This window comes from Malassezia japonica, chromosome 1 (assembly GCF_029542785.1).
Source record: "Malassezia japonica chromosome 1, complete sequence".
Classification (NCBI taxonomy): domain Eukaryota; kingdom Fungi; phylum Basidiomycota; class Malasseziomycetes; order Malasseziales; family Malasseziaceae; genus Malassezia; species Malassezia japonica.
Genome location: NC_083370.1, coordinates 1168744 through 1192452, shown reverse-complemented (window position 1 = coordinate 1192452; position 23709 = coordinate 1168744). Strand labels below are relative to the sequence as shown.

Sequence of the window (23709 nt, the reverse complement as noted above, 5' to 3'; positions counted from 1 at the left end):
TCTTGGTGGCCGGCCGGACTTACCTCTGTATTAGCCTGTCCGGACAGTGGCGAGATCAGTGATCCTTGTGCAATCATCGGAATCTCAGTGGATTGACAGATTGATTATAGAAAGGAAGCTCATCCTCCTCGCCGGAAAAACGTACCTCGTTGTGGAAGGCGAAAATTGATTACGTACTTCTACGATGGAGGCGCGGCAGGTCCATGCGCTGGTGGACGGCCGCCTGGCGCCGCTGCCGGCGCCCAAGTACAAGGCGGCAGAGAGCGCACCGATAGAAGGACACGGTGCACCGCCGCCGGCCATCTGGGCACGGCTTGCGGCGCGCGCGCCGGCGGCGGCGCCGCCGCCGCCGAGCGAGAACGGGGCCGCTGCGCTGCTGATCCGCCACATGGAGGGCATGTACAGCGACCGCGCGACGCTCGAGCGCATGCTGCAGGGCGCCGTCGACGCGCTGCGTGTCTCCGATGCGGAGCGCGGCGCGGAGCAGCTCGCGGAGCTCGTTGGGTTCGAGCACCTCGAGCTCGTCACCGCGCTGCTGGCGAACCGCGAAGCGTCGGCGCTGCACGTTGCGCGCGAGCTCGCGCAGCGCGCGTCCGGCGTCGGCTCGAGCCACGAGCCGCTGAACCTCGCGCCGGCCGTCGAGGCGGAGCAGTACCCCAATGTTTTTACGAGCGGCGAGCAGAGCAACGTGCTCACCGCCGGCGGCTCGCGCTTCTCGCTGCCCGTCGGCACAACGCGCGTGCACGAATCCTTCTTTGAAGAGGTCACGATCCCGCCGAGCAGGCCGCTGCCATTTCGCACCACCGAGCGGCTGGTCCCGCTCGAAGAGATGGACGCGCTGTGCAAGGGCGCGTTCAAGTCGTACAAGACGCTCAACCGCTTGCAGAGCGCCGTATACCCGGTGGCCTACCAGTCGAACGAGAACATGCTTGTCTGCGCGCCGACCGGTGCGGGTAAGACGGACGTCGCGATGCTCTCGGTCCTGCGCTGCGTCTCGCGCTTTGCACGCGTAAACGGCGAGTCGATCCACGTCGACCGCGACGCGTTCAAGATCGTGTACGTTGCGCCGATGAAGGCGCTCGTCTCGGAGATTGTCGGAAAGTTCTCCAAGCGCCTGCAGTACCTCGGCGTCAAGGTGCGCGAGCTGACCGGTGACATGCAGCTCACCCGTCGCGAAATCGCCGAGACGCAGATGATTGTCACGACGCCGGAAAAGTGGGACGTAGTGACACGGCGGCCGACCGGAGACGGCGAGCTCGCACTGTCGGTGCGCCTGCTCATCATCGACGAGGTGCATCTCTTGCACGAAGACCGCGGCGCAGTCATCGAGACGATCGTCGCACGCACGCAGCGCCTCGTCGAGTCGACACAGAGCATGATCCGCATCGTCGGCCTCTCAGCGACACTGCCCAACTACGTCGACGTTGCCGACTTTCTCGGCGTGAACCGATACCGCGGCCTGTTTTACTTTGGCTCGTCGTTCCGCCCCGTGCCGCTCGAGCAGCACTTTATCGGCGTGCGCGGCAAGAATGGGTCGGCGCTCGCACGGAGCAATCTCGACCGCGTCGTCTACGAAAAGGTGCTGGCACTCGCCGAAGAGGGGCACCCCGTCATGGTGTTTGTCCACACCCGCAAAGATACCGTAAAAACTGCCCAGGCCCTCCTCGAGCTCGGCAAGGACGACGGGCTGCACAGCCTGCTCACCGACGACCGCGACAGCACGCGCTTCGACCGCGACATTGCGCAGAGCCGCAACCGCGAGCTGCGCGAACTGTTTGAGCACGGCATCGGCATCCACCACGCGGGCATGCTCCGCAGCGACCGCGACCTGGCAGAAAAGACGTTTGCGGCAGGCGCGACGCGCGTCCTGTGCTGTACGGCGACGCTCGCGTGGGGTGTTAACTTGCCCGCCTACGCAGTCATTATCAAGGGCACCGACGTGTACAATGCCGAGGCCGGACGCTTTACCGATCTCGGCATTCTCGACGTCCTCCAGATCTTTGGTCGTGCAGGTCGCCCACAGTTTGAAGACGTGGGTGTAGGCTACATCTGCACCGCGAACGAGAAAATGTCGCACTACATCGAGGCCATTACCTCGTCGCATCCAATCGAGTCGCGTTTCCTCCAAGGCATCGTCGACGCACTCAACGCCGAAGTCGCACTGGGATCCGTGTCGAGCATTGCCGACGGTGTGTCGTGGCTCGGCTTTACCTATCTGTACACGCGCCTGAACAAGGCGCCGCTCGTGTACGGCATCGACCTCCCGGACCTGGTCGCGGACCCCACGCTTACCGTGCGCCGCGAGCACTGGGTTGCGGCGGCCGCACGCGTCCTCGTCGAGCACGAAATGGTCGTGATGGACGCCAACGGGCGCCTGCATCCCACCGCGGTCGGCCGCATCGCCTCGCGCTACTACCTGCACTACAAGACCGTGGGCATCTTCCAGGAGCGCCTGCGCAATAACCTGCGCGAGGCGGACGCACTCGACCTCATGAGCCGCGCCACGGACTTTTCGCAGATCGCCATGCGCGACAGCGAAGAGCAGGAACTCGACGGGCTCCTGGACCGCATCCCGTGCGAAGTTCCGGGCGGCTCCAAGACGTCGCAAGGCAAGGTCAACATCCTCCTGCAAGCGCATGTGTCTAATCTGTACATTGACGACTTTGCGCTCGTGTCCGACTCGCGGTACGTCGCGCAGAATGCAGGGCGTATCCTCCTTGCCCTCTTTGATCTGGCGCTCGATCGCGGCTACGCAACGGCCGCATTCTCGTTTTTGAACCTCGCCAAGTCCGTCGAGCACCGCCTTTGGCCGTTTGACCATCCTTTGCGCCAGGTGTCGACGCTCAATGCCGACGTCCTACACAAGGTCTCACAGTACACTGACGAGCTCGACATGCCACAGATTCGCGCACTGCCGATCCACGACCTCGGCGAGCTCCTGCATGCCAACGACCGCATCGCCCACCTCGTGCACGACGCGGCGATGCGCTTTCCGCAGCTGCTGCTCGCAGTGCGTGTGCGCCCTCGCCCGGATGCGCACGTCCGCCTAGAGATTGCGGTGCGCCGCGACTTTCTGTGGGACGAACGCCTGCATGGCGGCTCGATGCCAATCATTGTCTGGGTCGAAGACGGCGCACAGCGCGTCGTGTACGCAGACCGCATCACGCTGCGCAACACGGTGCAGCCGCCGGGCGACCCAAACGCACCAGATTGGACGCTCGAGGTCGACGTGCCGTGCGCGCCGCCGGCCGAGCGCCCGGCAGCGCAAGAGTCGTACTCGGTTGCGTGGTCGTCGCTCAGCTGGCTCAGCGCAGACGGGTCCGTGGACGTGTCGCTGGAGGACGTATGGTGCCCGTCGCCTGCGCCGACGACGCCACTGTACAACCTGCCGCTCCTTGCGCTCGAGTCGTGCATGCCGACCGCACGCGCCGCTGCCTATGCTCGCGACGGCATCGTGTCCTGGAATGCGATCCAGACGCAAGTCTTTCACACCGTTGCGCACACCTCGGGCAGTGTGCTTCTATGCGCTCCGCTCGCATCTGGGAAGCGCACCGTGGTCGAGATGGCACTGTGGCGTGCCAGAAAAGCGCTTGTTATCGTGCCTGACGACGTTGCGGCGCGCGCGTACGTCGGGTGCCTCGCCGCGCATGCCCCGCAGGACGTGCGTGTTGGCCGCCGCGACGCCGAGGTGATTGTCACGACGCCGTGGTCGCTCCCGAGCGACATGCCGCCGCTGGTCGTGCTCCTTGACCTGCACCGCCTCGACGCGGCGTACGAGCTGGCGGTGATGCAGCTTGTGCGGCAGCGCCCACAGCGTATGATTGCGACATCGGCCTGCATTGCTACGGCACAGAGCGTCGCGCAGTGGCTCAATATCCCGCCGCGGCACACGTACACGTTTGCTCCGGGCGATCACCCGTACCCCGCGACGCTCGCGCTGGATACCGTGGACGTTGCGTACTCGGATGCACTCGTGCGTGCGTTTATCAAGCCGGCCTACGACCACATCAAGGCGGCGGGCAGTGACGACGGGCCGGCCCTCCTCTTTGTGTCGTCGCGCACACAGTGCATGTTTGCAGCGCGTGAGCTCATTGCGCGCCTCGCGACGGACCCGGGCGGCATTCCCATGCTGGCTGATCCGGACAGCGTTGCGGTGCGGGCGCACTCCCCTGAACTTGGCCATCTTTTGCGCCAGGGCGTCGGTGTGTGGCACCCCGGCTTTTCAGCCAGCGATCGCCAGCTCGTGGAGGAGCTGTGTGCAGCCGGCATCGTGCGTATCGTCCTGTGCCCCCGCGAGACAATGTACACTCTACCCATGCGTGGCCACATTGTGCTCGTGCTCGGCACGCAATACATGGTCCACTCGCGCGAGCACCGCAAAGCGCACGTCGCAGAGTACCCAGTGTGTGATTTGCTGCAGATGCACTCGCTAGCCGTGCGTCCCGCCGCCACGAGCCGCGGCCAGTGCGTCGTGTTGTGCCAGCAGACGCGTGCCGCGACGCTCGCACGGCACCTCCGCACGCCGCTCGCGCTCGAGTCGAGTCTGGAGGACGGCACGGCGCTCCTTGATGCGCTCTGTGCCGAGGTGCGTGCGAAGCGCATAAAAAGCCGCGAAGAGATTGTTCACTGGCTCGGCGTGTCGTTTTTGGAGAAGCGCATCACGGCGAATCCGGTGCACTACGACGTCGCCTGTGCAGCACAGCAGGCTCCCCGCGCAGACGTCGCGGCAGCGCTGTCTGCGCGTGCCGACGCCCTCGTGCTTGCTGGCACCGGCCTCGGCGTGCTGAGCGAAGAAAAGACGCTGCACCTTACGCGCCTCGGCTCCATGGCGCCGAAGCGCGCGATCGAGCAATGGTCTGCGCTTGCCGAGCACGTCCGCACCTGGGAGACGCTCCCAGAGGCAGTCGCCAAGTTTGTGCGCTCCAAGTCGTACACCGACGAAGAGGCGCCGGTGTATGAAGCGCTGCAAAGGTCGATTCCCCGGCCGGTGCTCGAGGCGGTGGGCGCGACCGGCGAAGTCGGCGTCGAGCAGGCCACGGCACTTGTCCTCGGCAGCTGGCTCGCGGACACGCAGCGCACGCACGCACGCACGACCGATGCGCTCGTCGCCGCGGTCGGTGGGGCGTCGGCGGCAAAGATTGCCGAGGCACGCGACAAGATGCTCCTCGACCTGCTCACTGTCCAAAAAGAAAGTTCATAGGGTATCTATTTCTGCTGGCCAAGGCCAAGGTACTCTGCGACAAACACACGCATCAGCTTGGACCATGCAAACAGCGTGGCATAGTCGAGCGCATGCACATTGTCTGTGATCTGGTGCCAGACCATGGGAAACGGCACCGGAATCAGGTGGAGGATCGGCACGCCTTGGGCAAGGAACGGAAGGTGGTCATCCTCGATGCCGGCAGGCCCGCGGCGCGCGTCCATGATTGGACTGCGCTGCTTGTCATCGGGGTAGAGTGCGTGGCGGCTGCTGAGGCGCGTCTCGATCTGCTGCAGAAGCGTATGCAGCCACTTGGTCTGCTCGAAAAAGTAGGGCACCCGGGGATTCGGCGCGCCGAGCAGGTCGAGCAGGACAAAGTTTTCAATCTGCTGGATCGCGCGCACGGCAAAGCCCGGGCGCGTCGTGTGCCGCTTGTTGTGGGGCACGACCCAAGTCTCGGCCCAGCTGTTGGCCAGGTCACGAGCGCCGTAGACCGAGTCCGTATGCGTCCAGCTGTGGAACGCCTCTTCGCCGTCCAAGAAAATCAGCTGTAGTGTCACGTCTCTGTCGCCGGACGAGCCGGGGTGCGCCATGCGCCACTGCGCCATGCGCTCTGTCTGCTTGTCCAGGTACGTGTCGAGGGCGACGGCCACGTCGAGGAGCACGGCGCACGGCGCCGCGCTGTCTGTCGCACCAATGAACCCTTCCATCGGCCCTGGCGGAAAGAACTTGGAGTCGTAGTGGGCTGCGAGCACCAGGCGGCGCGGCGCGGACGGATCGCGCGTCGCGATCACGTTGGTCATTTTTCGCACGCCTTCCGGTGTCTGCGCCTCGAAGGACGGCGTCTCGATGTGCCACTTTTTACTCCCCTGTGCGTCTCTGAGCTCCGAGAGGGTCGATACGATCGCCTCGCGTGCAATCGTGCTGTTTTCTGTGCCCGGCACCCGGGGAATAAGCAGCCGCGACAGGACCGTGTTTGGGTTGCGAAAGTCGAGGCGCTGCGCGGGATCAGCCGCAAGGATCCCGTTCAACTCCGCACTCGTGAGCATTTCTGCACGATCGGCGAGCGCCTGTGCGCCCAGCGCACACCACGCCAGTCCTGCGCACCATCCCCAGCCCAAACGCATGGCGGTAGCCCGATAAGTATCGGGCCCGATCTCTATCGGGCTCCCACGATGGACGGCCAGGGCATGGGGGCGTCGTTCCTGCCGCGCCTGGAGGCGACGTTCCTGGCGATCTTTCACCCCGTGGATGGCCCCAAGGTTTTGTTCCAGATGCCAGAAGACTCGTTTTTGAACCACGATGCGCCATTGCCGCCGCAGGCTGCGTCGCAGCGCCGCCCGATGCTTGACTTTTCGTCGCTCTCGGACTATGTGATCCCCAAGGCGCCGCTGTGTGGGCGCCTGATTACGTGCGAGGTGCGCTCGCACTCGACTGCGCCACATTCGCCGCGGTCATACAAGGTCATGGGCTTCCCGGTGCTGCTGCAGCAGGCGGAAAAGTACCAACGCAACAACTTTATCTTTAATCTGTGCTTTGTGTTTGACAGCCGTGCGAATGTGAGCGCGTACGAGCCGATTGTGCGCAAATGCGGCCGCTCACTGCGCCTGCTCGAGGTACGTCGCGCGCCTAACCCCAGGAAGAAAGCTCGTTTGTCTCGCGCCTCGAAAACTTGCCGCGTCTCTACGGTATTGTCGAGCAGCTGTACGAGGACTTGAATGTGTACTACGAGACATTTATCGCACTTCCCGAGCTGTCTGACGATAATGGCATGTTTACTGCGCCGAAGCCGGCTGGAGAGAACAACCTCACGCTGGTCGACCCTGCGGAGCTGGATGCGCTCATTGCACAGGCCTCTGGCCCATTAGCGCGCGTACGCGACCAGGCAGGCAAGTGCCCACGCGGCGATATGCTGCGCTCGCTGTCCTTTGAGACGCCCACACGCACCGACTCGCAGGCGAGCTTGGGAAGCGATACAGGCGAGCCTGGCGCAAAGACGGAGTCGCACAGCCGCTCAAAGCGCACGCCTCACGGTCTGGGCCGAACCGTGCGCGATGCCATCAACCTTAAGCTCTTTCCTTCCTATCCCAACCCCCCAAGTGTGCACGACTGGGACGTCCCTGTGCTTTTGCTGAATCTCGACAAGCACGTGAATGGCAGCTGGGACCTGACGCTCGTCAAGCTCCTGCCCCATATCAACGGCGTGAACCACGCGAAACGCATTGCGCAGCTCGCCGATACGGATCTGCTCCTGGTGAAGCAGTGTATCGAGCATCTTCTCTACTACTCGTTTGCAATTCTGATCGATATTTTTCAGTTTTCCAACATGTATGCCATTCGCCCCCAAGCTGCACGCATGCTGGACGACGAGGCGATCGGCCACGAGTGTGCCGCGTACGTCACTGCGCCCAAGCAGACGCCGCTGCCCGTTCCCCAGCTGTGGCGCATGTACTCGATGCTGCGCCAGGGCCGCACGCTCTATGAGTGGGCAGACGAGCTGGGAGACTGTACGCAGCGCATCGATATCCGCCGGTTTGTCACGTTTGGCATCATCAAAGGCTTCCTGCGCCGTGTGCACCGATACCCCTACCTTGTCTTTTCCGACGAGGACCGCACGGCCGAGGTCGAGGCTGAGTGGCCCCGCCGCAACGCCGAGGTCATTGCGCCGACGTCCGCGGCGAGTGCCGCGCAGCACGCCGGCACGGCATCCGCGCGCTCTGCCGCGTCATCGTGGCTGCAGTTTGCGGGTGCGACGCCGGTGCTCGACAGCGCTACTGACAACGAGTCCTTCTTTTCGATGAGCGCCTTTACGCGCCCCGAGACGTCGCGGCGCGCACAGTTTGCCGCGCGCCCCTCGGCGCGTACGTCGGCGCACCGCCCGACCGTGACGGCGATGGACGTTGCGAGCCTCGCGTACGGCGCGGCCGAGCCCATGTCCTACCGCGAAGAGTCGGGCTGGTCGCGTTCGGCGCTGCGTTCCCCCCGCGGCGTGCTGCCGATGCCGGTGCCCGCCGAGTTGCCCTCGCTGCTCGACGGCCTGCATTCCGACGACGAGCTGTGCGTGCGCTTTGGCATGAGTTGGGGAGAGATGAACCGCATGCTGCAGTGGATCGGCTCGCCCTATGCGGCCGTCGATGTGAGCCGGATGCTCTATGAGGACGGTGCGGAGCGTTCCACGATTCATACGCCGGATCTACGGATGTCCTGGCCGACGCACCGCACCAACAGTGGGCGCAGCTACGATTCGGGCAGCTACTTTAGTGCGATCCCCGGGCGCACGCGTCCCGGCGCGCACGAGTCCGCCACGTCGCTTTCCTCCCCCAACGCCGCCCTGGATCCGTTCGCGACGCGTGAAGTGCCGAGTCGCGTCAAAATTATAGCCCTATAACTTCCGGCGCAACCCGGTGCCAATAATCGCGCTGCATTAGTCATCGGGGCAGAAGTGCCGGTCGTGCGTGCAGCGTGTCGGTCTCTGGCCAGCGCGATGGTGTCGCGCCTAGAGTCGCTGTACCGGCAGCGGCAGCGCCTCTTTTATGAGTTCGCGCAGGAGCACCCCACGCTAGCCTCGGCGGGCCCTGCGTCGCTCGTGTCGACCATTGCGTCGTTCCCTGTAGGTGCCATGGCTGACCCAGTTTGATAGCATCAAGAGCCGGCTGCAGGTCAAGTACTACCCCAGCGCCTGGTCGTGTGCGCGAGCCGTGATCCGTGAGGAAGGGTTACGTGGCCTCTTTCGCGGTGTCACGATCCCCGTGGTCACGATCACGTTTGTGCGCACGTCGTCGTTCAGCATCTATACCAACACAAAGTCCTGGCTGGCGGCGCGCTTTGGCAAGGACGAGAATAAGGATCTGCGGCGCACCGCACTCTATGGCGCGCTCGGAGGTGTGACGAGCGGCGCGGTGATCAGCTGCGGCTCGGCGCCGTTTGAGCTCGTCAAGGTGCAGCGCCAGCTCGAGTTCTTGATCCACTCGCAGAAGCAAAAAGGGCTCGCGCCCGGCCAGCCTGCGGTGCCGTTCAAGCCACAGACCGGCGCGCAGGCGGCGATGGATATCTTCCGCACGCATGGTGGCCTGCGTGGCTTCTACCTCGGCTTCCCGCTGCATATGGCGCGCGACACGCTCGGTACTGCACTCTACTTTGGCCTGTATGACACCATTCGTGCCGTCGGCGACCGCCTCGAAGCGCGGAAGCAGACCCTGGGCATTCCTTCGCCTGTCCTCTCATTTCTCATCGGCTCCACGGCCGGCATTTTGTCGTGGCTGCTCGTGTATCCTGTCGATTTGCTCAAAACGCAAGCACAGCGCAACGCCCTCGCTGGCTCGCCCAAGGTGAGCGCAGGCCAGGTGTTTAAGCAGCTGCTCTTTGAGCACGGGCCGGATAGCGCGTCTGCCGCGACCGGCGCGTCACGGCGCCAGGTGATGGGCGTACCCCTCTACCGCTTCCTGCGCCTGTACCGCGGCCTGGGCATCAGTGCCGTGCGCAGTTTCATTTCGCACGGCATCACGTGGATGATCATCGAGACCATCTCGCGCCACCTCGAGGAGGGGCCGCAAAAGTCGTGGCATCTCCTGGATATCGACTACCTCGACTACCAATAGACAAGATACCAATGCGAACAGTTCATGCATTGTGCTCTAGATGCTGTGACGGCTGAGCTAGGCCCAGCCTTTTCCGTGACGGCATGCACACGCAGGTGCGCTTACTTCTTGCTGCGGCGGGCGCGGCGCTCTTGCACGTCGATGTCGGCGAGCGTCTTGGCCGCTTTCCAGAACTGGACGCAGTTGATGATCTGCTTGCCCGCGCACACAGGGAACGTCACCGCGCCAAGGATCTGAGGCCAGGTCAACGAGGGGACGTAAGAGTGCAGAACATAGTACACCCATCCGCTCTTTTCCGTCGCAATCGCAGCCACGAGGGACTTGGGCATGATGGCGAGCACGTCGAGGTCCAACGGCTGCTTGTAAAACGCCATCAGGTACAGGCACACGAAAAAGAGCTCGTTGCCGGCACAGAAAAGGAAAAGCACACGCTGGGTAAGTCGGGCGACGTACCGTGTCGGTATAGTACATCGAAAGAATACGCGAGCGGCTCGAGTCAATGACCTTGTGCGACTTGTTGCCCGTCACGAGCGTGCTGTACATGTGGATGTAGTGGCTGCTAAAGTCAAGCGTCACCAGGAACATGAACAGCAGCGCACAGCGGGGGTACGCGGCGCCCAGGAAGCACAGCAGACACGACGTCGTACACCTGCGTCAGAACCGCCACATACCGGTCCGTGACCATATCCAGCACAGCTCCAAACTTGGTGCTCTGGTCCAGGCGGCGCGCAAGCATCCCGTCAAACACGTCCAAAAGGCACGAGACACCGTAGAGCACAGTGCACACACGAGGGTTGTCACGCATAAAGTAGAGCGAAATCGAAGCGAGGATCACTCGCGCATAGCCGATCAGGTTCGGCACAAACAAAAAGACATTCTCCGCCTTTTCGTGTACAACAGCCTGCTCCGCGCTGGCCTTACGGCGCGGCGTGCTCTGCTTTCCGCGCTTCGCTGCCGGCATGTCGATCGTCGCCGCAACGAAGGTCGCTCGGCCGAATTGCCCCGCACGCGAAGGCGACGATGGAGGGGGGGCTCGACACCGAGGTAGGTGGATTGGCTCACGCAGCCGATCACTGTGTATTCCTACGAGCCGGGACATGCGGAACAGCCGGTACTCCCAGGGTTTGAGGCGCTCGAGCGGGGGCGGTACGCAGCAGACGCGCGCTTCGACGCGTTTCAGACGTGCTGGAATGCCGCACGGTCGCAGCTCGAGGTAGGTTCTGCGGCTCACACAGGCGCTGGTAGAGACGCTCTACGATGCGTATGCGCACGAGGTGTGTGAAAAGCTCGCGAAACGGGGGACGTCGGGAGTAAGAACGCTTGCAATCGATGGTACGTCGCTCGACTGACGCAGCTTCGGGCAGCGCGGCCTACGAGCAGCTTCCTGCCTTGCTGCAGCGAGTGCTGGGGGAGCAGGTGTGTGTATCGCTTAGCCCCGCGCAGTGCCCAAATCTCGCGACGGGCCTCGCGTCTTTCGTCGCGGAAAGCATCGCGCAGCTCGCCGAGCACTGGGAAGGCCAGGATCTGGCGCACTGGGCGCTGGCCGACCTCGACGCGCGGCGCGCGGCGCTTGCGGCACTCTGCGAGGAGCACGACCCCAGCGATCTTGATCTGCTCGACCGGTACGCTGCGCAGACGGGCCAACGCCAAGCGCCGATCGTGCTCCTCGTATGTAGCCCTGAGCGCTTTGCCGCCGCGCCGCTCAACGATGTCCTGCAGGCCGTGCTCTCATGGAGCAGGGTGGCGGAGCACGTCGAGCTGCGCGTCGCGTTTCTGTATACGGCAGCACTCCCTGTGCTTCCCCGCGCACGGATGCCGTCGGACCTGCATACACCGACGCTGTGGCTCTCGACGACGTGCACGCCGCGTGTCCTGCAGCTGATGGACATCGCATCATGTGTTTTTCCCGACAAGACCGCGTTCTGGGAGCGCGTCGTCTGCCCGTTCTTTTTGCGGCCGACCTCGGGGTTGTGGCTGGGCCGCAGTGTCTTTGAGCTGGTGCGCCGCCGCTTTTGGCACGTCGAGCCGAGCTGGGAGAGCGTCGCACAGGTCGTGCGCCTTGCGTACTTGCACCACTTTTCCACGCAGCCCCTTTCGGCGTGGGTCAAGCGCATCCCGACGCTCGACCACCTCGAGCGGCACTGGACGGATGAGATGACCGCGGCGATGCGCCTCGCCATGGTCGCGCCGTGCATGGCCCAAGGCGGCACGCTGCCGCCCAACCTAAAGGACACGCTGCGCAGCCCACAGAACATGCTCGACGCGCTGCCGCGGCTGCATACCGAGCTTGCTACTGCCGCGGCGCTGCGCATCGTGATGCTCGCAATCGTCCAGTCGCTCTTGGAGCACACGCACATGTCCGACATGCAAGGCACGCGCCTCAGCTACTCGGCGTGCATCGCGACCGCGTTGGAGCTCCCGGTGCCGTATACCGACTTTTCCATGGGCCGCGAGCCGGCCTATGTGCTGACGCCCACGACGCCGAGCTCGGCCCAACTGCGTGCGCTGCTCGAGCACCTCGCCGGCACCGTACCGGCGTCCGAGACCGAGGCGCTGACGCACACGCTCGATGCGCAGCTCGCTTCGTATACCCCCGCGCTCGACGCGGATGCTGCACAGGTTGTCGAGGACGCGCGCCACGAGCTGCGGCGCCTCACGTCCAAGAAGGCCACGCGCACCTTGGCACAGTACATTGCGCAGACCTGGGCGCAGATGCAAGACGCGGCGCCGACCGGCCTTGGCGCGGCAATTTGGACGTACGACTTTGCCGAGCCCCTGTCGTGTGCGCTCGAAGGCGCCGCGCGCGCTGGTATCCTGCTTGCGCTCGACGCGCCGAGCGAGACGCTCGCGACGATGCGCGCGGCGGCCAATGTCGCCTCTGGCCAGCGCCTCGCCGACGGCGACGGAGACTGGCCGGAAAAACTCATGGGCATTTCCGACGTCGACGAGCTGCGTGCGACGCTCGCCGAGACGCGCGGCGCCGAGATCCCCGACGTGTGCCGCCTCTACTCGCTGTACAAGGACTCGGGCAAGTTTATCAACCTTGCCGACTGGCTCGATGCGTTTGTACAGTCGCTCGAAGGCGATGCGCGGCAGCAGCACACCGAGCTCCACCTCGATGCTCGCGCGGTGCAGGTGCGCTTTGCGCTTGCGATCAACGAGCTCGCGTACATGGGCTTGCTTGGCCCCACCGGGCGCAAGGTCGAGCACCTGTGCCGCACGGTTTGGGACCTGCCCGTGGACGGCGCGCCAGAGTAGCGGATGCGTAGCGATCTATGTATAGTACAGGATTACCAACGGTCCTTGCCCCGCTTGGCGAAGCTCTTGCGCGGCGCGCGGTCGCTGCGGGGGCGTGCCCTGCCGCGGTCCTGGCCGCGGTCCTTGTTGGGGCCGCCAAAGATACCCATCTGCTGCAGCGCAAACGACGAGAGCGTCGGGCGCTCGGTGAGGCCCGACGTGCCGACCATCCACTCGCTGATTGCGTCGAGGAGGTTACGCTTGTTCGTGCGCAGCTCCTGGATGTGGCTCATGTAAAAGCCAAGAAGGCTTGTAAACATGCGGCGCGACGTCGGCTCGTCCAGGAGACTGTACCGCGCCTCGTCGACGGCCCTGCGCAGCACCTCATCGGTGAGGCGCGGCGCCGCCGGGCAGTAGTCCTGGAGCTGCACCGGAACCTCGGTGCGCTTCTTGCCCCGGAAGAGCTTGGCGCGGGGGCGCGGGGGCTCCGCATCGAGTGCCTCGGCCATGCTTGCGACCTCGGCAGCGAGCTTACCGGCAGCGAGCGGCTGCAGCGGCATGTCCTGCAGCTCGAACGTGACAAAGCCCGACTCAAAGTCGGACACGACGAGGTCCGAGCGGCCGTCGCTGCCGCCACGGCCAGTACGACCGACACGGTGCACGTACAGCTCCTTGGAGCTCGGGATGCCGAGCTGAATGACTTGCGTCACGCCGGGGTAGTCGACGCCACGCGCACTCACGTCACTCGTCACCATCACACTCGGATTGGCCTTGCACATGCGGAAGCGCTGGCTGATCTTGGAGCGCTGCGCCTGCTCGCGCCCACTGTGGATATCAAAGACCATCGTCTCGTTCTCCGCAGGGAGCTGCGCACGCACTTCCTGGAGCTGGAGCGAGAGCGCCTGCGTGACCTTGGTCGTAGGGCAGAAGAGCATCACCTTGGACTTGGCGCCGTGCTCCAGCTGGTCGCGCGCAATGAGGCGCAGGACATGGGGCAGGAGGTCGGCAGCGTCCGCAATCGTCGTGACGTACTGGGGAATACGGGTGTGCACATTGTCCTCGCCGGGCGGCACGCAGTCGATGAAACGGTGGTTCGGATGGAGCGTTGCGCGGGCGATGCGCTCAATGTTCTTGTTGACCGTCGCACTAAAGAGCATCGTCGCGCGCTCTTCGGTGCTGGGGAGGTAGTTGATAATCTTTTGGATATCTTCGCGGAAACCCATCTCGAGCAGCATGTCGGCCTCGTCCAAGACAAGCGTCTGCGTGGTACCGATTGCATCCGCAAGCTTCTCGTCCTGCAACATGTCGAGCAGACGGCCCGGCGTCGCGACGACCACGTCGCGGGGCGTCGTCTGCCAGGTCTTGCGCTGCATGCGCGGGCTTTCGCCACCGACAAAGAGCTGGACACCGACGTTGGACTGGTGCGAAAGCAGCTTCTTGGCCTCGGCCGCGATCTGGCTCGCGAGCTCACGCGTAGGCGAAACGATCAGCGTGCCAACGGCGCGGCGTTGAAAGATGGTGCGGAGCTTGGCGAGCTGCTCGGCCGTACGTGCCTCGAGCAGCTTGTGGTCCTCGTGCTTCGACACGTAGCGCGCAAATGCCTCGGGCACAGTGCCGTTCCGGAGCGCCGCCCAGGCATTGCGGCGCGCCTCGGTAGCGGGCACCAAGAAACCGAGCGTCTTGCCGGTACCGGTGCGGGCCTTGACGAGCAAGTCGCGGCCTTCGCCGTCGGCAAGTGGTTCCGAAGTCTTGACCAGGCCACCGAATGCGACCTCGGGAAGCAGCGAAAACACCTCGCGCTGCACCTCGGTGAGCGTAGCGAGGTGAAACGGCCCCTGCGTCAAGGCCTGGAAGGTCTTGGGCTGGATTTTGTCCGCGAGCGCCGATACGGGGAGGTCCTGCACGGCCGGCACCGCGCCCCCTTTCTTTGCGACACTTGCACACGTTGAAAACGAGCGTAGGGCGGTACGAGCGGCCGCCAGCGGCGCACCCACTCCCTGCCATGATCCACGCCACATGCAGGAAGAAGAGAACTTTTGGCTGACCAAGCAGTGTGGAGGTGTGCGCCGCTTGCATCTTCCCAGCATGGCCGATCCGCGCTTCCTGGACGCGTGGATCCGTGGGCGTACTGCACCAAAAGGCCCGAGTACGCTGCAAGTGCGTCTTGACGCGCCGGGTGGTGTTACGTATGCACCCGACCAGCGTGATCCACACAACTCTGCCAAGCGGACGTTCCTGGTGCCACCGCTTCCGGAGCCCGAGGACGCGCTGCATGACTTTGAGAGCGAGATTCAAGGACATTATCGTGCTATTCGTACAGAGCCTACGTTTGTGATTGGTGATGAAGATTGCGAAGGAGACACGCCTGCGCAGCAGCTTGCTGCGGAATACCGCGCCGCGGAGGCCTCGCAAGCCGAGACGCAGCGCAGCGGTTCAGAAGCGAGGGAGGGAGATCGTGGGGTAGTGGAGCTTAAAGGCATTACTGGCGACCGGGAGGAGGGTGGCGACAAAGACGAGCGCGAGGGCGGAGGTCGCACTAGCCCAGGAGCATCCTTGCCGCCCCGTCGCGACACAGATTCGCTCGATGGCATGGCCCAGGTGGACGTGGATCTCGGCGATGCTAAGAATGAGGTTCCCGAGCTGGACAATGGCGTGCCCGAGCGGGCCGGGTCCGATGTACCCAAAGACGCGGGGGCGGTCGCCGACAAGACACCCGTCGAGGTACGACCGCAAGGCGCAGTACAGGATGCAGATGGGGCAAAGGCCACATCCAGTGATGACCCCAAGCGAGACGAGACGGAACCCGTCGATCTCACCCCGGACGCCGAAGAGGCTGTACTGGAAGGTACAAAAGTCAATGAGCGCCCCGAGCCCAAGTCCGCGGACAAGGTCCGTGGACAGGAGGAGGAAAGAAAGGGGGGCGACACCGAACGTGCTGGCCCCCACCACGCTGAGGCCCAGCAGAGCGATGGAGAACATGTCGGTGCTCAGCCGACGCTTGAGCCGGCCGAGCGTGCCAAGCGACCCCAGGGCGTAGAGGGCGACCCACGGAGTACCGTGGCACATGATGCCAAGACCGAGCGCCAGCAGGTCAATGACGTTGAAGCTGCTGCGGATGGTGTGAAGGCCGAGGATATCGAAGCTGGAAGCGTTTCCCGCGATGCCAACGAGGAGAAGTGTGTCGACGAATCGCATGCACAGAAACCTACTTCGAAAAAGGCACGAGCCAAAGCGGCAAAGAAGGCACGCAAGTCGCAGGCCGCTCAGCAACCAGCTACGTCGGACGACACTACGAAGGCGAAAGAGGCCGTGTCAGAGACGTCAAAGTCTCATGGCCCTGACAATGTGATCACTCCTCCGCCCGCCACCAAAGATGGCCAGAAAAATACGAGAGCAAGCGAAGAAACGACAAAAATGGAAACTTGTGCGGAGGCTGCCGATAAGCACGGAAGTATTGGTCACAATAAATCATCGAGTGATCTGGCGGGTTTGAATGCAAAGTCTGACAGCCCCCCTGAGCCCATACAAAGTGTGACGGGCGCAGATGCGTCGAGTGGAGTGGCGGACGTGCATGGTATTTCTGGTGAGGTGCATGGAAAAGATAAGGACACGGCTTCTGGGGCACAGAAAGTGGACCAGGAGAAGGATGAGAGCAAGACCGTGGACAAGGATGTGTCACGCGCCAAAGGTACAGGCAAGGACACCACGGCCGCCGAACAGGCTGCAGCCGACGAGCCAAAACGGTCCGAGGATGACGCACCGAATGTGTCCGACACGGACAGCACTCCTGCGCCAGGTACCAAGGGCAGCAAGAATGCACAGACCAAGAGCACGGGTGCTTTAGATGCTACCGATGTTAAAAACGCCAAGGACGCTACAGACAAGGGCAGTGCGGACAAGAACGCCAAGGCCAAAGGTACCAAGGCCGAGAGCAGTGCCGCGGACGCCAAGGCGGACACCAAAGATGTCAAGGACAATGTCGAGGCGGACAGCAAGAATGCCAAGGCCGAGGCGGATGCCAGCAAGCACGGCCAGGGTCCGCGTGACGCCAAGGCCGATGATGCCAAGAGTGCCAAGCCAGAGAATATCGGTAGCACCGATGCCAAGATCGCCGGTACAGAGGATCCCAGCGACAAGAAGACCGATGCACAGGGCACAAAGGCCGCATCCCTTGACACGGAACGCGCCAAGGAGCCCGCCGCCGAGGCCGCGGACGCCAAAGGCAAGGCCCCGGCCGAGTCCAAGGAGTCCACGGCGTCTGCGGCCGGCGCCAAGGAGCGCGAGGTCAAAAAAGAGCCCGAAGCAGAGGAAAAGGCGCCGAAGGACACAGCCGACGCCGAGGCAAAGGGCGCCAAGGATGCTGAGCCCGCGGCTGCTCCCAAGGACGCGTCGCGTGACGCGCCCGCCGTCGGTGCGAACGTCACCCCCGCCGCTCCTTCTGCCCCCTCGATCACGACCAATGCGCAGCGCCCTGCGGATGCACGCTCTTTCCGCAGCACCAAGTCGCTCACGCCGAGCATGGCGCCCAGTCTTGCGCCGAGCGTGTCGCAGCTGAGTGTCGTGTCCGACATGCGCTCCGGCACGCAAAAGCCAGAGATGTCGCGCGTCGTGCGCCAAAACATGCATCTCAGCACGACGGCGATCCCGCCTAGCATTTCCGATCCCAGGCTGAGCAAGAAGTCGTGGAATGCGCCAACGTTGACGTCGTACCGAGCGAGCGAGACGCTCTCTCACCAGACGCCCGGCCGCGATGCGGGAACGCAGTGGGAGCGCGTTAGTGGCAACGACGGTGCGAACCCCGAGCTCGTCGCGTCCACCGGCCCCATAACGTTTGACACGATCAGCATGCTCTTTACGCCCGACCCCCGCCCCTGGCGTCCGTACCGCTTTGTGCGCCGCAGCGATCCGCGGCAGCTGCTCCTCTTTTCTGCCGGTACGCTGCTGACCGGTGGCCAAGTCCGTGCGGCGGAGCTCGCGCAGCGTGCGGCGTCCGATGGAAGCGCCAAGGCGCTTGACCGCCGCTCGATCGCGTCGTACTTTGGCACGACGGAGAACACTGAATCGCAAGCCGGCGTCGGTGTCGTGTACTCCCCTACGCCCGGTCTCTGCACGTCGCTTGCGGAGAAGTGCGAGGACGAGCGTGCGGAGCTCAACATGTCGCGCCGTCTTGAGCGTCCCGACTTTTTGAACCGCACGACGATGCAGCGTGCCGCGCTGCGTGCCGTGATCGCTGCGCTGGAATATGTGCGCTGGGAAGAAGAAGGCTTTGACAAGATTGTCATTGCGACGCACAATGCCTGGCTCGTGCGCGGCATCACGCACGACATCTGGGAGTGGCGCCGCAACGGCTGGACGCTCACGCGCCAGACGCCGCAGGGCCTGCCTGGCGATGCGGTTCCCGATCGCGATCTATGGGAGCTGCTGGACTACACGGTGCGGCAGTACGAGGAGATTGAGTACGTCACAATGCTTACGCAGTTGCAACTGCCGGTTCTGGCACATTCCCAAAGACACCAACCTGGAGGCGGTGCGCCTCGCAGAGGTCGGCGCGGTACGTGGCTCGGCTAACGCAGCTCAAAACCAACCAACACCCCGGCCTCGTCCGCTGGAGGAAGCACGTAGCGCCTCAATAGTGTATTTCCCCATATCTCAGCTGGCTGCCGACCGCGATGACCGACACCCCGCGGGCGCATGCAGCGTCGTCCGCGAACCCGGATGGCGTCTCCTCGCTGCGCTACCAAGCGCTGAACAAGGACTCGTACCGTCTGGACTCGCCGCCGTTCACCGGTGCGGCCGTGACGGGCGCAGGCCCCGTGACGCAAGGCCTCGACCAGCCGGTGCCGACGAGTGTGCGTGCGGCCGGCAGTGCGTCGCAGGTGCCGCCGAGGACGCATGCGCATAGCACGGCCGCGCCGGTCCACGGCCGCTATGACCGCGACGTGCCGGCCTGGGCGCTCGATCGGCACACGAGCGAGCCCGGCGAGCTCGATGACGAGCTCGACGAGCACGAAGATGCAAAGGCGCCGCCGGAAGAGGAAGATGCTTCGATTAAGTCGCCCTTTACTGCGCCTGTTCCCCGGCAAGGCGAGTCGATGGTACGTTGGATGGCTAAGACAGGACACCTACACCTTCCCCCGGCATCGTTTCCCCACAAAGATGCGCGACGAGCGCAAGACCCCCCTGGTGGTCGTGGCCTGTGGCAGTTTCTCACCCCCTACCTATCTGCACTTGTGCGTACCCAAGCTGACCCAGGCGCATGTTTGAAATGGCAAAAGATCAAGTCATCGAGAGCGGCGACTACGAGCTGTTGGCCGGCTACTACAGCCCGGTGTCGGACCAGTACAAAAAAGACGGCCTGGCCAAGGCGACGCACCGCGTGCGCATGTGTGAGCTTGCCGTGGAGCGCTCTTCCAACTGGCTCATGGTCGACGCATGGGAGTCGCTGCAAGGCGAGTACCAACGCACCGCCGTTGTCCTCGATCACTTTCACGAGGAGATCAACGGCGCGCAGAACGAGCGTGGGATTCAGATGAGCGACGGCAGCCGCAAGCCGATCAAGATCATGCTACTGGCGGGCGGCGATCTGATCCAGAGCATGGGCGAGCCCGGCGTGTGGGCGGATCAAGATCTGCACCACATCCTCGGCCTGTACGGCTGCCTGATTGTGGAGCGCACGGGTGCGGATGTGTGGTCGTTCCTCTTGTCGCACGACCTCCTCTGGAAGCACCGCCGCAACTTGATCGTCGTGAAGCAGACGATCTATAACGACATCAGCTCGTCCAAGGTGCGCCTCTTTGTGCGCCGCGGCTATTCGATCAAGTACCTGCTGCCGAACAGTGTCATCCAGTACATCGAGCAAAATGCGCTGTACCTCTCGACGGAGCAGCTTGGTAAGAGCTAGCGCTGGGTATGTAGCTATGTACGCCGACTCGACACAATCCCTAGGCCCAGTAGCAATTCCACGGCCTGACGGTCGTTTTCCGTAAAGTTTGGCATAGCATGCTTCGCCGACTCGGGCGAGGAGTGCACATCGATCGTGCTTTGCGAGCTCTCGTCAAAGAAGCCACTGTCGTCGTGCTCCTCCGACTTGGCCGGCGCAGGGAGCGCATCGCTCCGCGCGCTCGACTCGCGGCGCGTAACGGGAATAGGCGCCGCACGCGGCCAGTACGCGTGCGCGTCCGCCCGCAGCGGCATACGTGCCGAGGCGGACGTCGCGCGGCGCAGCGGGTGCAGCCCACGCACCGGCGGCACGTTCTCGGCCCCGAGGCGCGGCCGCCGCATCGCCGGCGGCCGCGCGGTGGGCGCCTGGATCGGCTGCAGCGGCGCGCGCACCGGCATGCTCTCTGTGCGGCGCAGCGCCGGCTTGGACTCGGGCGGGGACGTTTCGCGCGCCGCGGCAAACTCGAGGCTGAGCGACGCGTGGCGCTTCAGGCCGCGCGCCGCCGGCGCGTGCGTGCGGCGCGTGCTGGCGCGCTCCTGGATCATCTGGCGCGCGTCCGAAGCGTCCGTCGCCTCGCGCTTGCGCACGCGCTCGTTGCGGCGCTGCGCCAGCCGACGCAGCGTCATTTCGTCCTCGTCTTCGTCGTGGGACCGGTCCGGCGACGGCTCGTCGAAATCACTCGAGCCGCTCCATGCGCTCGAGCTCTCCATGCGCTGCCAGATCGCGCAGTCCTTCTGCTCCTCTATCGGTCCGAGCTGGGCGTGGCCGTGTGCGTTGGTCGTGAGCGAAATGCACGGCGAGCTCTTGACACGCTGCATCGTGCCCTGGCGCTGCGCTGCGTGCGGCAGTGGTCCGACCAGCTTGGCGAGGTCGCGGTGCACCGGCGCAGCAGCATTAGGGGGCACCTCGGTCACCGGCACGCGCACGCCAAGCGCGTGTGGGCTCGTCGCGCCGTAGCGCTGCGAGCGCTTCTTTTCCGCCTGACGCCGGTTCTGAAACCAGATAGAGACGGCCCGCGGCGTCATGTTGACACTCTGTGCAAGCCGCTCCCGCGTCTTTTCGTTCGGAAATGCGTTCTGCAGGTAGGCCGACATGAGGATGTCGACCTCGTGCGGACGCGTACGGCGCCGACGCTTCTTCTCGCGGAGGTCCTGGCTATGCCCGCCGGCAGGATGCGCCTGTGCCTCACGCAGCACGCCTTGCACACCCTCCACGCTCGCCATCCTATACTCTGGCTGACCCTCGCAGTCGCAAGCAAACCCCGCCTTGCTCGCCCGAGCGCGCTCGTGATCGGTGTTTGTTTGGCCACGCGCGACGCGCCGGCGTGTGGAGGCACATGCCTGCCATGTGCACCACGCAGCAAAAAAAGTTTCCTCCACGGACCATGGCGGGGGGCAAGCGGCGCGGCGCGCACGGGGCGTCGATGCGCCAGGGCGACTTGCCGTGGAAGAGCATGCCGCTTAGTTCGCAGGCAGAAAGCGTGAATGTAACGACCGACGACGGCTTTGATGCGCTCGACCTCGACGACGACGGGTTCATGGGCCTGCAGGCCGTCGAGGGATTCGACGTCGTGTACGAGAAGGATGCCACTGGAAAAAACAAGACCGCCAAGATTGTCAAGGCGAAAGGAAAAGAAGGAAAGGGAGAGGAGAGAAAGAAGGGTGATGAGACAAAAGAGACAAGCAAGAAGGCCAAGGCGGGCAAGAAGGCCGAGCCGAGCAAAAAGGCCGAGCCGAGCAAAAAGGCCGAGCCGAAAGGCAAACGCAAGGCGGCCGAGATCGACGACGAGGAGGACGAAGACGAGGACGGGATCGATGACGAAGAGGAGGAGGATGCCGAGGAGGAGGAGGAGGAGGACGCCGAGGACGCCACCGAGGCGTCTTCTGATACCCAGCCGCGCCCCCTGTCCTCCAAGGACCGCCGCGCGGCGCACCTCGCCGACGACGGCGACCTCGATATTAATGCGGCGCTGCTTGCAGCGCGCGAGCAGTCGCTGCTCGAAGACGACGACGCAGGCGACGACGACCAGCAAGGTGCGGATGCGGCGCTTCCGGGCTGGAGCGTTTTCCCTCTTTTGGCGCCCATCAAGCGCGCGCTTGCCAAGCTCGGCTTCCAGACGCCGACGCAGGTGCAGGCAGAAACGCTCCCCCTCTCGCTCGGTCTCGACGCGACGCCGCGCGACGTGGTCGGTGTCGCAGAGACGGGTTCGGGCAAGACGCTTGCGTACGGCCTGCCGATCCTGCAGTACATTGCCGAGCACCCATCTACGTCGTTCGACCGCCCCTTGGAGGCGCTGATCCTCGCGCCCACGCGTGAGCTTGCCCTGCAGGTGGGCCAGCACCTGCAGGCCGTGTCGGACGCGGGCGGCCGCTTTGCCAACATTGCCACGATCTGTGGTGGTATGGCGATCCAGAAGCAGGAGCGTATGCTGGAGCAGCGTGGCGGTGCGCACATTGTCGTCGCGACGCCCGGCCGTCTGTGGGACGTGCTGAAGCAAAACGACGGCTTTGCGCGCCGCATGCGCCAGGCGCGTTTCCTCGTGATCGACGAGGCGGACCGCATGGTCGAGGCCGGGCACTTTGCCGAGATGGACGCGATCCTGCGCATGGTGCGCCGCACGGCCGGAGCGATCCCTGCGAATCCGGATATGCAGACGCTCGTGTTTTCTGCGACCATGGCCAAATCCCTGCAGCAGAACCTCAAGAGGAAACAGTGGCGCAAAAAGAAGCGCAGCGCCGAGCCGACCAACACGCTTGACGACCTCTTGAGCCGCGTCGATTTCCGCGACGAGGACGTGGCGATCGTCGACCTCGTCACGGAGAAGCGCGTCGCCTCCAACCTGCTTGAGGCCAAGATCGAGTGCATCGGCAAGGAAAAGGACGCCTACCTGTACTACCTGCTCATGCGGTATCCCGGCCGGACGCTCGTCTTTCTGAATGCGATCGACGGCGTGCGTCGCCTGACCCCAATTCTCACCGCGCTCGGCCTCGACGTGTATCCCTTGCACGGCCAGCTGCAGCAGCAGCAGCGCCTGCGCAACCTCGACCGCTTCCGCCGCGATGACGGCAAGCCCAAGGTGCTCCTGGCGACCGACGTCGCGGCGCGTGGTATCGACGTGGAAGGCGTCGACCACGTCGTGCACTTCCAGCTGCCGCGCTCCGCCGACGCATACGTGCACCGCTCCGGCCGTACGGCACGTGCGGGCCACCACGGCATTGCCGTCGCGCTCGTCGAGCCGAACGAGCAGCGGCTGCTGGCGGCGCTGTGGCGTGCGCTGCAGCGCGCCGACCCTCTGCAGGCGCTCCCGATCGAGTACACGCTCCTCGAGCCGGTGCGCGAGCGCCTGAGCCTTGCCAAGCAGATTGATGCGCTGCAGCACAAGCACAACAAAGCGTCGCACGAGGATGCCTGGATCAAGAAACTCGCCGAGGAAGTCGACATGGACCTCGAGAGCGACGACGAGGACCCGGACGCGGACACCGCCGCGAGCGGCCGCAAGAAGAGCGCTGCCGCCAAGGACGCGCGCCTCGCCGCGCTCAAGCAGCAGCTCGCCGCGCTGCTCGCGCGCCCGATCACGACGCGCGGCGTGAGCCAAAAGTACCTCACGAGCGGCACGCGCCCCGAGCTGCTCGAGCGCCTGCTCGAGGGTGACCGCGAGGTGCTCGGCATCAAGCGCTCGACGGCGCATGCAGACATGTCTGCGGCAAAGAAGCAACGTCGGTAGCTACGTATGT

The 23709-nt window shown here is 64.3% G+C and overlaps 10 protein-coding genes across 10 annotated transcripts; 6 read left to right on the top strand and 4 right to left on the bottom strand.

Moving 5' to 3' along the window:
* Window positions 1–184: 184 nt before the first annotated feature.
* Window positions 185–5200, top strand: mug81 (RNA helicase; the record flags this gene model as incomplete). The annotated part of the gene is made up of 1 exon (XM_060264633.1): window positions 185–5200. One exon carries the CDS (start codon window positions 185–187, stop codon window positions 5198–5200), a length of 5016 nt encoding a protein of 1671 aa, XP_060120616.1.
* Window positions 5201–5205: 5 nt separating this feature from the next.
* Window positions 5206–6327, bottom strand: MJAP1_000665 (glutaminyl-peptide cyclotransferase; the record flags this gene model as incomplete). The annotated part of the gene is made up of 1 exon (XM_060264632.1): window positions 5206–6327. One exon carries the CDS (start codon window positions 6325–6327, stop codon window positions 5206–5208), a length of 1122 nt encoding a protein of 373 aa, XP_060120615.1.
* Window positions 6328–6375: 48 nt separating this feature from the next.
* Window positions 6376–9798, top strand: NPR2_1 (Nitrogen permease regulator 2; the record flags this gene model as incomplete). The annotated part of the gene is made up of 4 exons (XM_060264631.1): window positions 6376–6816; window positions 6840–8506; window positions 8681–8810; window positions 8833–9798. 4 exons carry the CDS (start codon window positions 6376–6378, stop codon window positions 9796–9798), a joined length of 3204 nt encoding a protein of 1067 aa, XP_060120614.1.
* A 101-nt stretch (window positions 9799–9899) lies between these two features.
* On the bottom strand, window positions 9900–10759 carry pis1 (CDP-diacylglycerol--inositol 3-phosphatidyltransferase; the record flags this gene model as incomplete). Its single annotated transcript, XM_060264630.1, has 3 exons — window positions 9900–10229; window positions 10252–10447; window positions 10470–10759. 3 exons carry the CDS (start codon window positions 10757–10759, stop codon window positions 9900–9902), a joined length of 816 nt encoding a protein of 271 aa, XP_060120613.1.
* A 59-nt stretch (window positions 10760–10818) lies between these two features.
* On the top strand, window positions 10819–13056 carry ORC3 (Origin recognition complex subunit 3; the record flags this gene model as incomplete). Its single annotated transcript, XM_060264629.1, has 4 exons — window positions 10819–10842; window positions 10865–11011; window positions 11034–11130; window positions 11153–13056. The coding sequence occupies 4 exons, from the start codon at window positions 10819–10821 to the stop codon at window positions 13054–13056; spliced, it is 2172 nt and encodes a 723-aa protein (XP_060120612.1).
* A 32-nt stretch (window positions 13057–13088) lies between these two features.
* MJAP1_000661 (RNA helicase) lies at window positions 13089–15039 on the bottom strand (the record flags this gene model as incomplete). Its single annotated transcript, XM_060264628.1, has 2 exons — window positions 13089–14970; window positions 15026–15039. 2 exons carry the CDS (start codon window positions 15037–15039, stop codon window positions 13089–13091), a joined length of 1896 nt encoding a protein of 631 aa, XP_060120611.1.
* An 81-nt stretch (window positions 15040–15120) lies between these two features.
* MJAP1_000660 (uncharacterized protein) lies at window positions 15121–18668 on the top strand (the record flags this gene model as incomplete). The annotated part of the gene is made up of 4 exons (XM_060264627.1): window positions 15121–16361; window positions 16566–18491; window positions 18514–18586; window positions 18609–18668. 4 exons carry the CDS (start codon window positions 15121–15123, stop codon window positions 18666–18668), a joined length of 3300 nt encoding a protein of 1099 aa, XP_060120610.1.
* Window positions 18669–18704: 36 nt separating this feature from the next.
* Window positions 18705–19936, top strand: MJAP1_000659 (nicotinamide-nucleotide adenylyltransferase; the record flags this gene model as incomplete). The annotated part of the gene is made up of 3 exons (XM_060264626.1): window positions 18705–19130; window positions 19153–19265; window positions 19288–19936. 3 exons carry the CDS (start codon window positions 18705–18707, stop codon window positions 19934–19936), a joined length of 1188 nt encoding a protein of 395 aa, XP_060120609.1.
* Window positions 19937–19950: 14 nt separating this feature from the next.
* On the bottom strand, window positions 19951–21198 carry YOX1 (Homeobox protein yox1; the record flags this gene model as incomplete). The annotated part of the gene is made up of 1 exon (XM_060264625.1): window positions 19951–21198. The coding sequence occupies one exon, from the start codon at window positions 21196–21198 to the stop codon at window positions 19951–19953; it is 1248 nt and encodes a 415-aa protein (XP_060120608.1).
* A 161-nt stretch (window positions 21199–21359) lies between these two features.
* On the top strand, window positions 21360–23699 carry MAK5 (RNA helicase; the record flags this gene model as incomplete). Its single annotated transcript, XM_060264624.1, has 1 exon — window positions 21360–23699. One exon carries the CDS (start codon window positions 21360–21362, stop codon window positions 23697–23699), a length of 2340 nt encoding a protein of 779 aa, XP_060120607.1.
* Window positions 23700–23709: the final 10 nt, after the last annotated feature.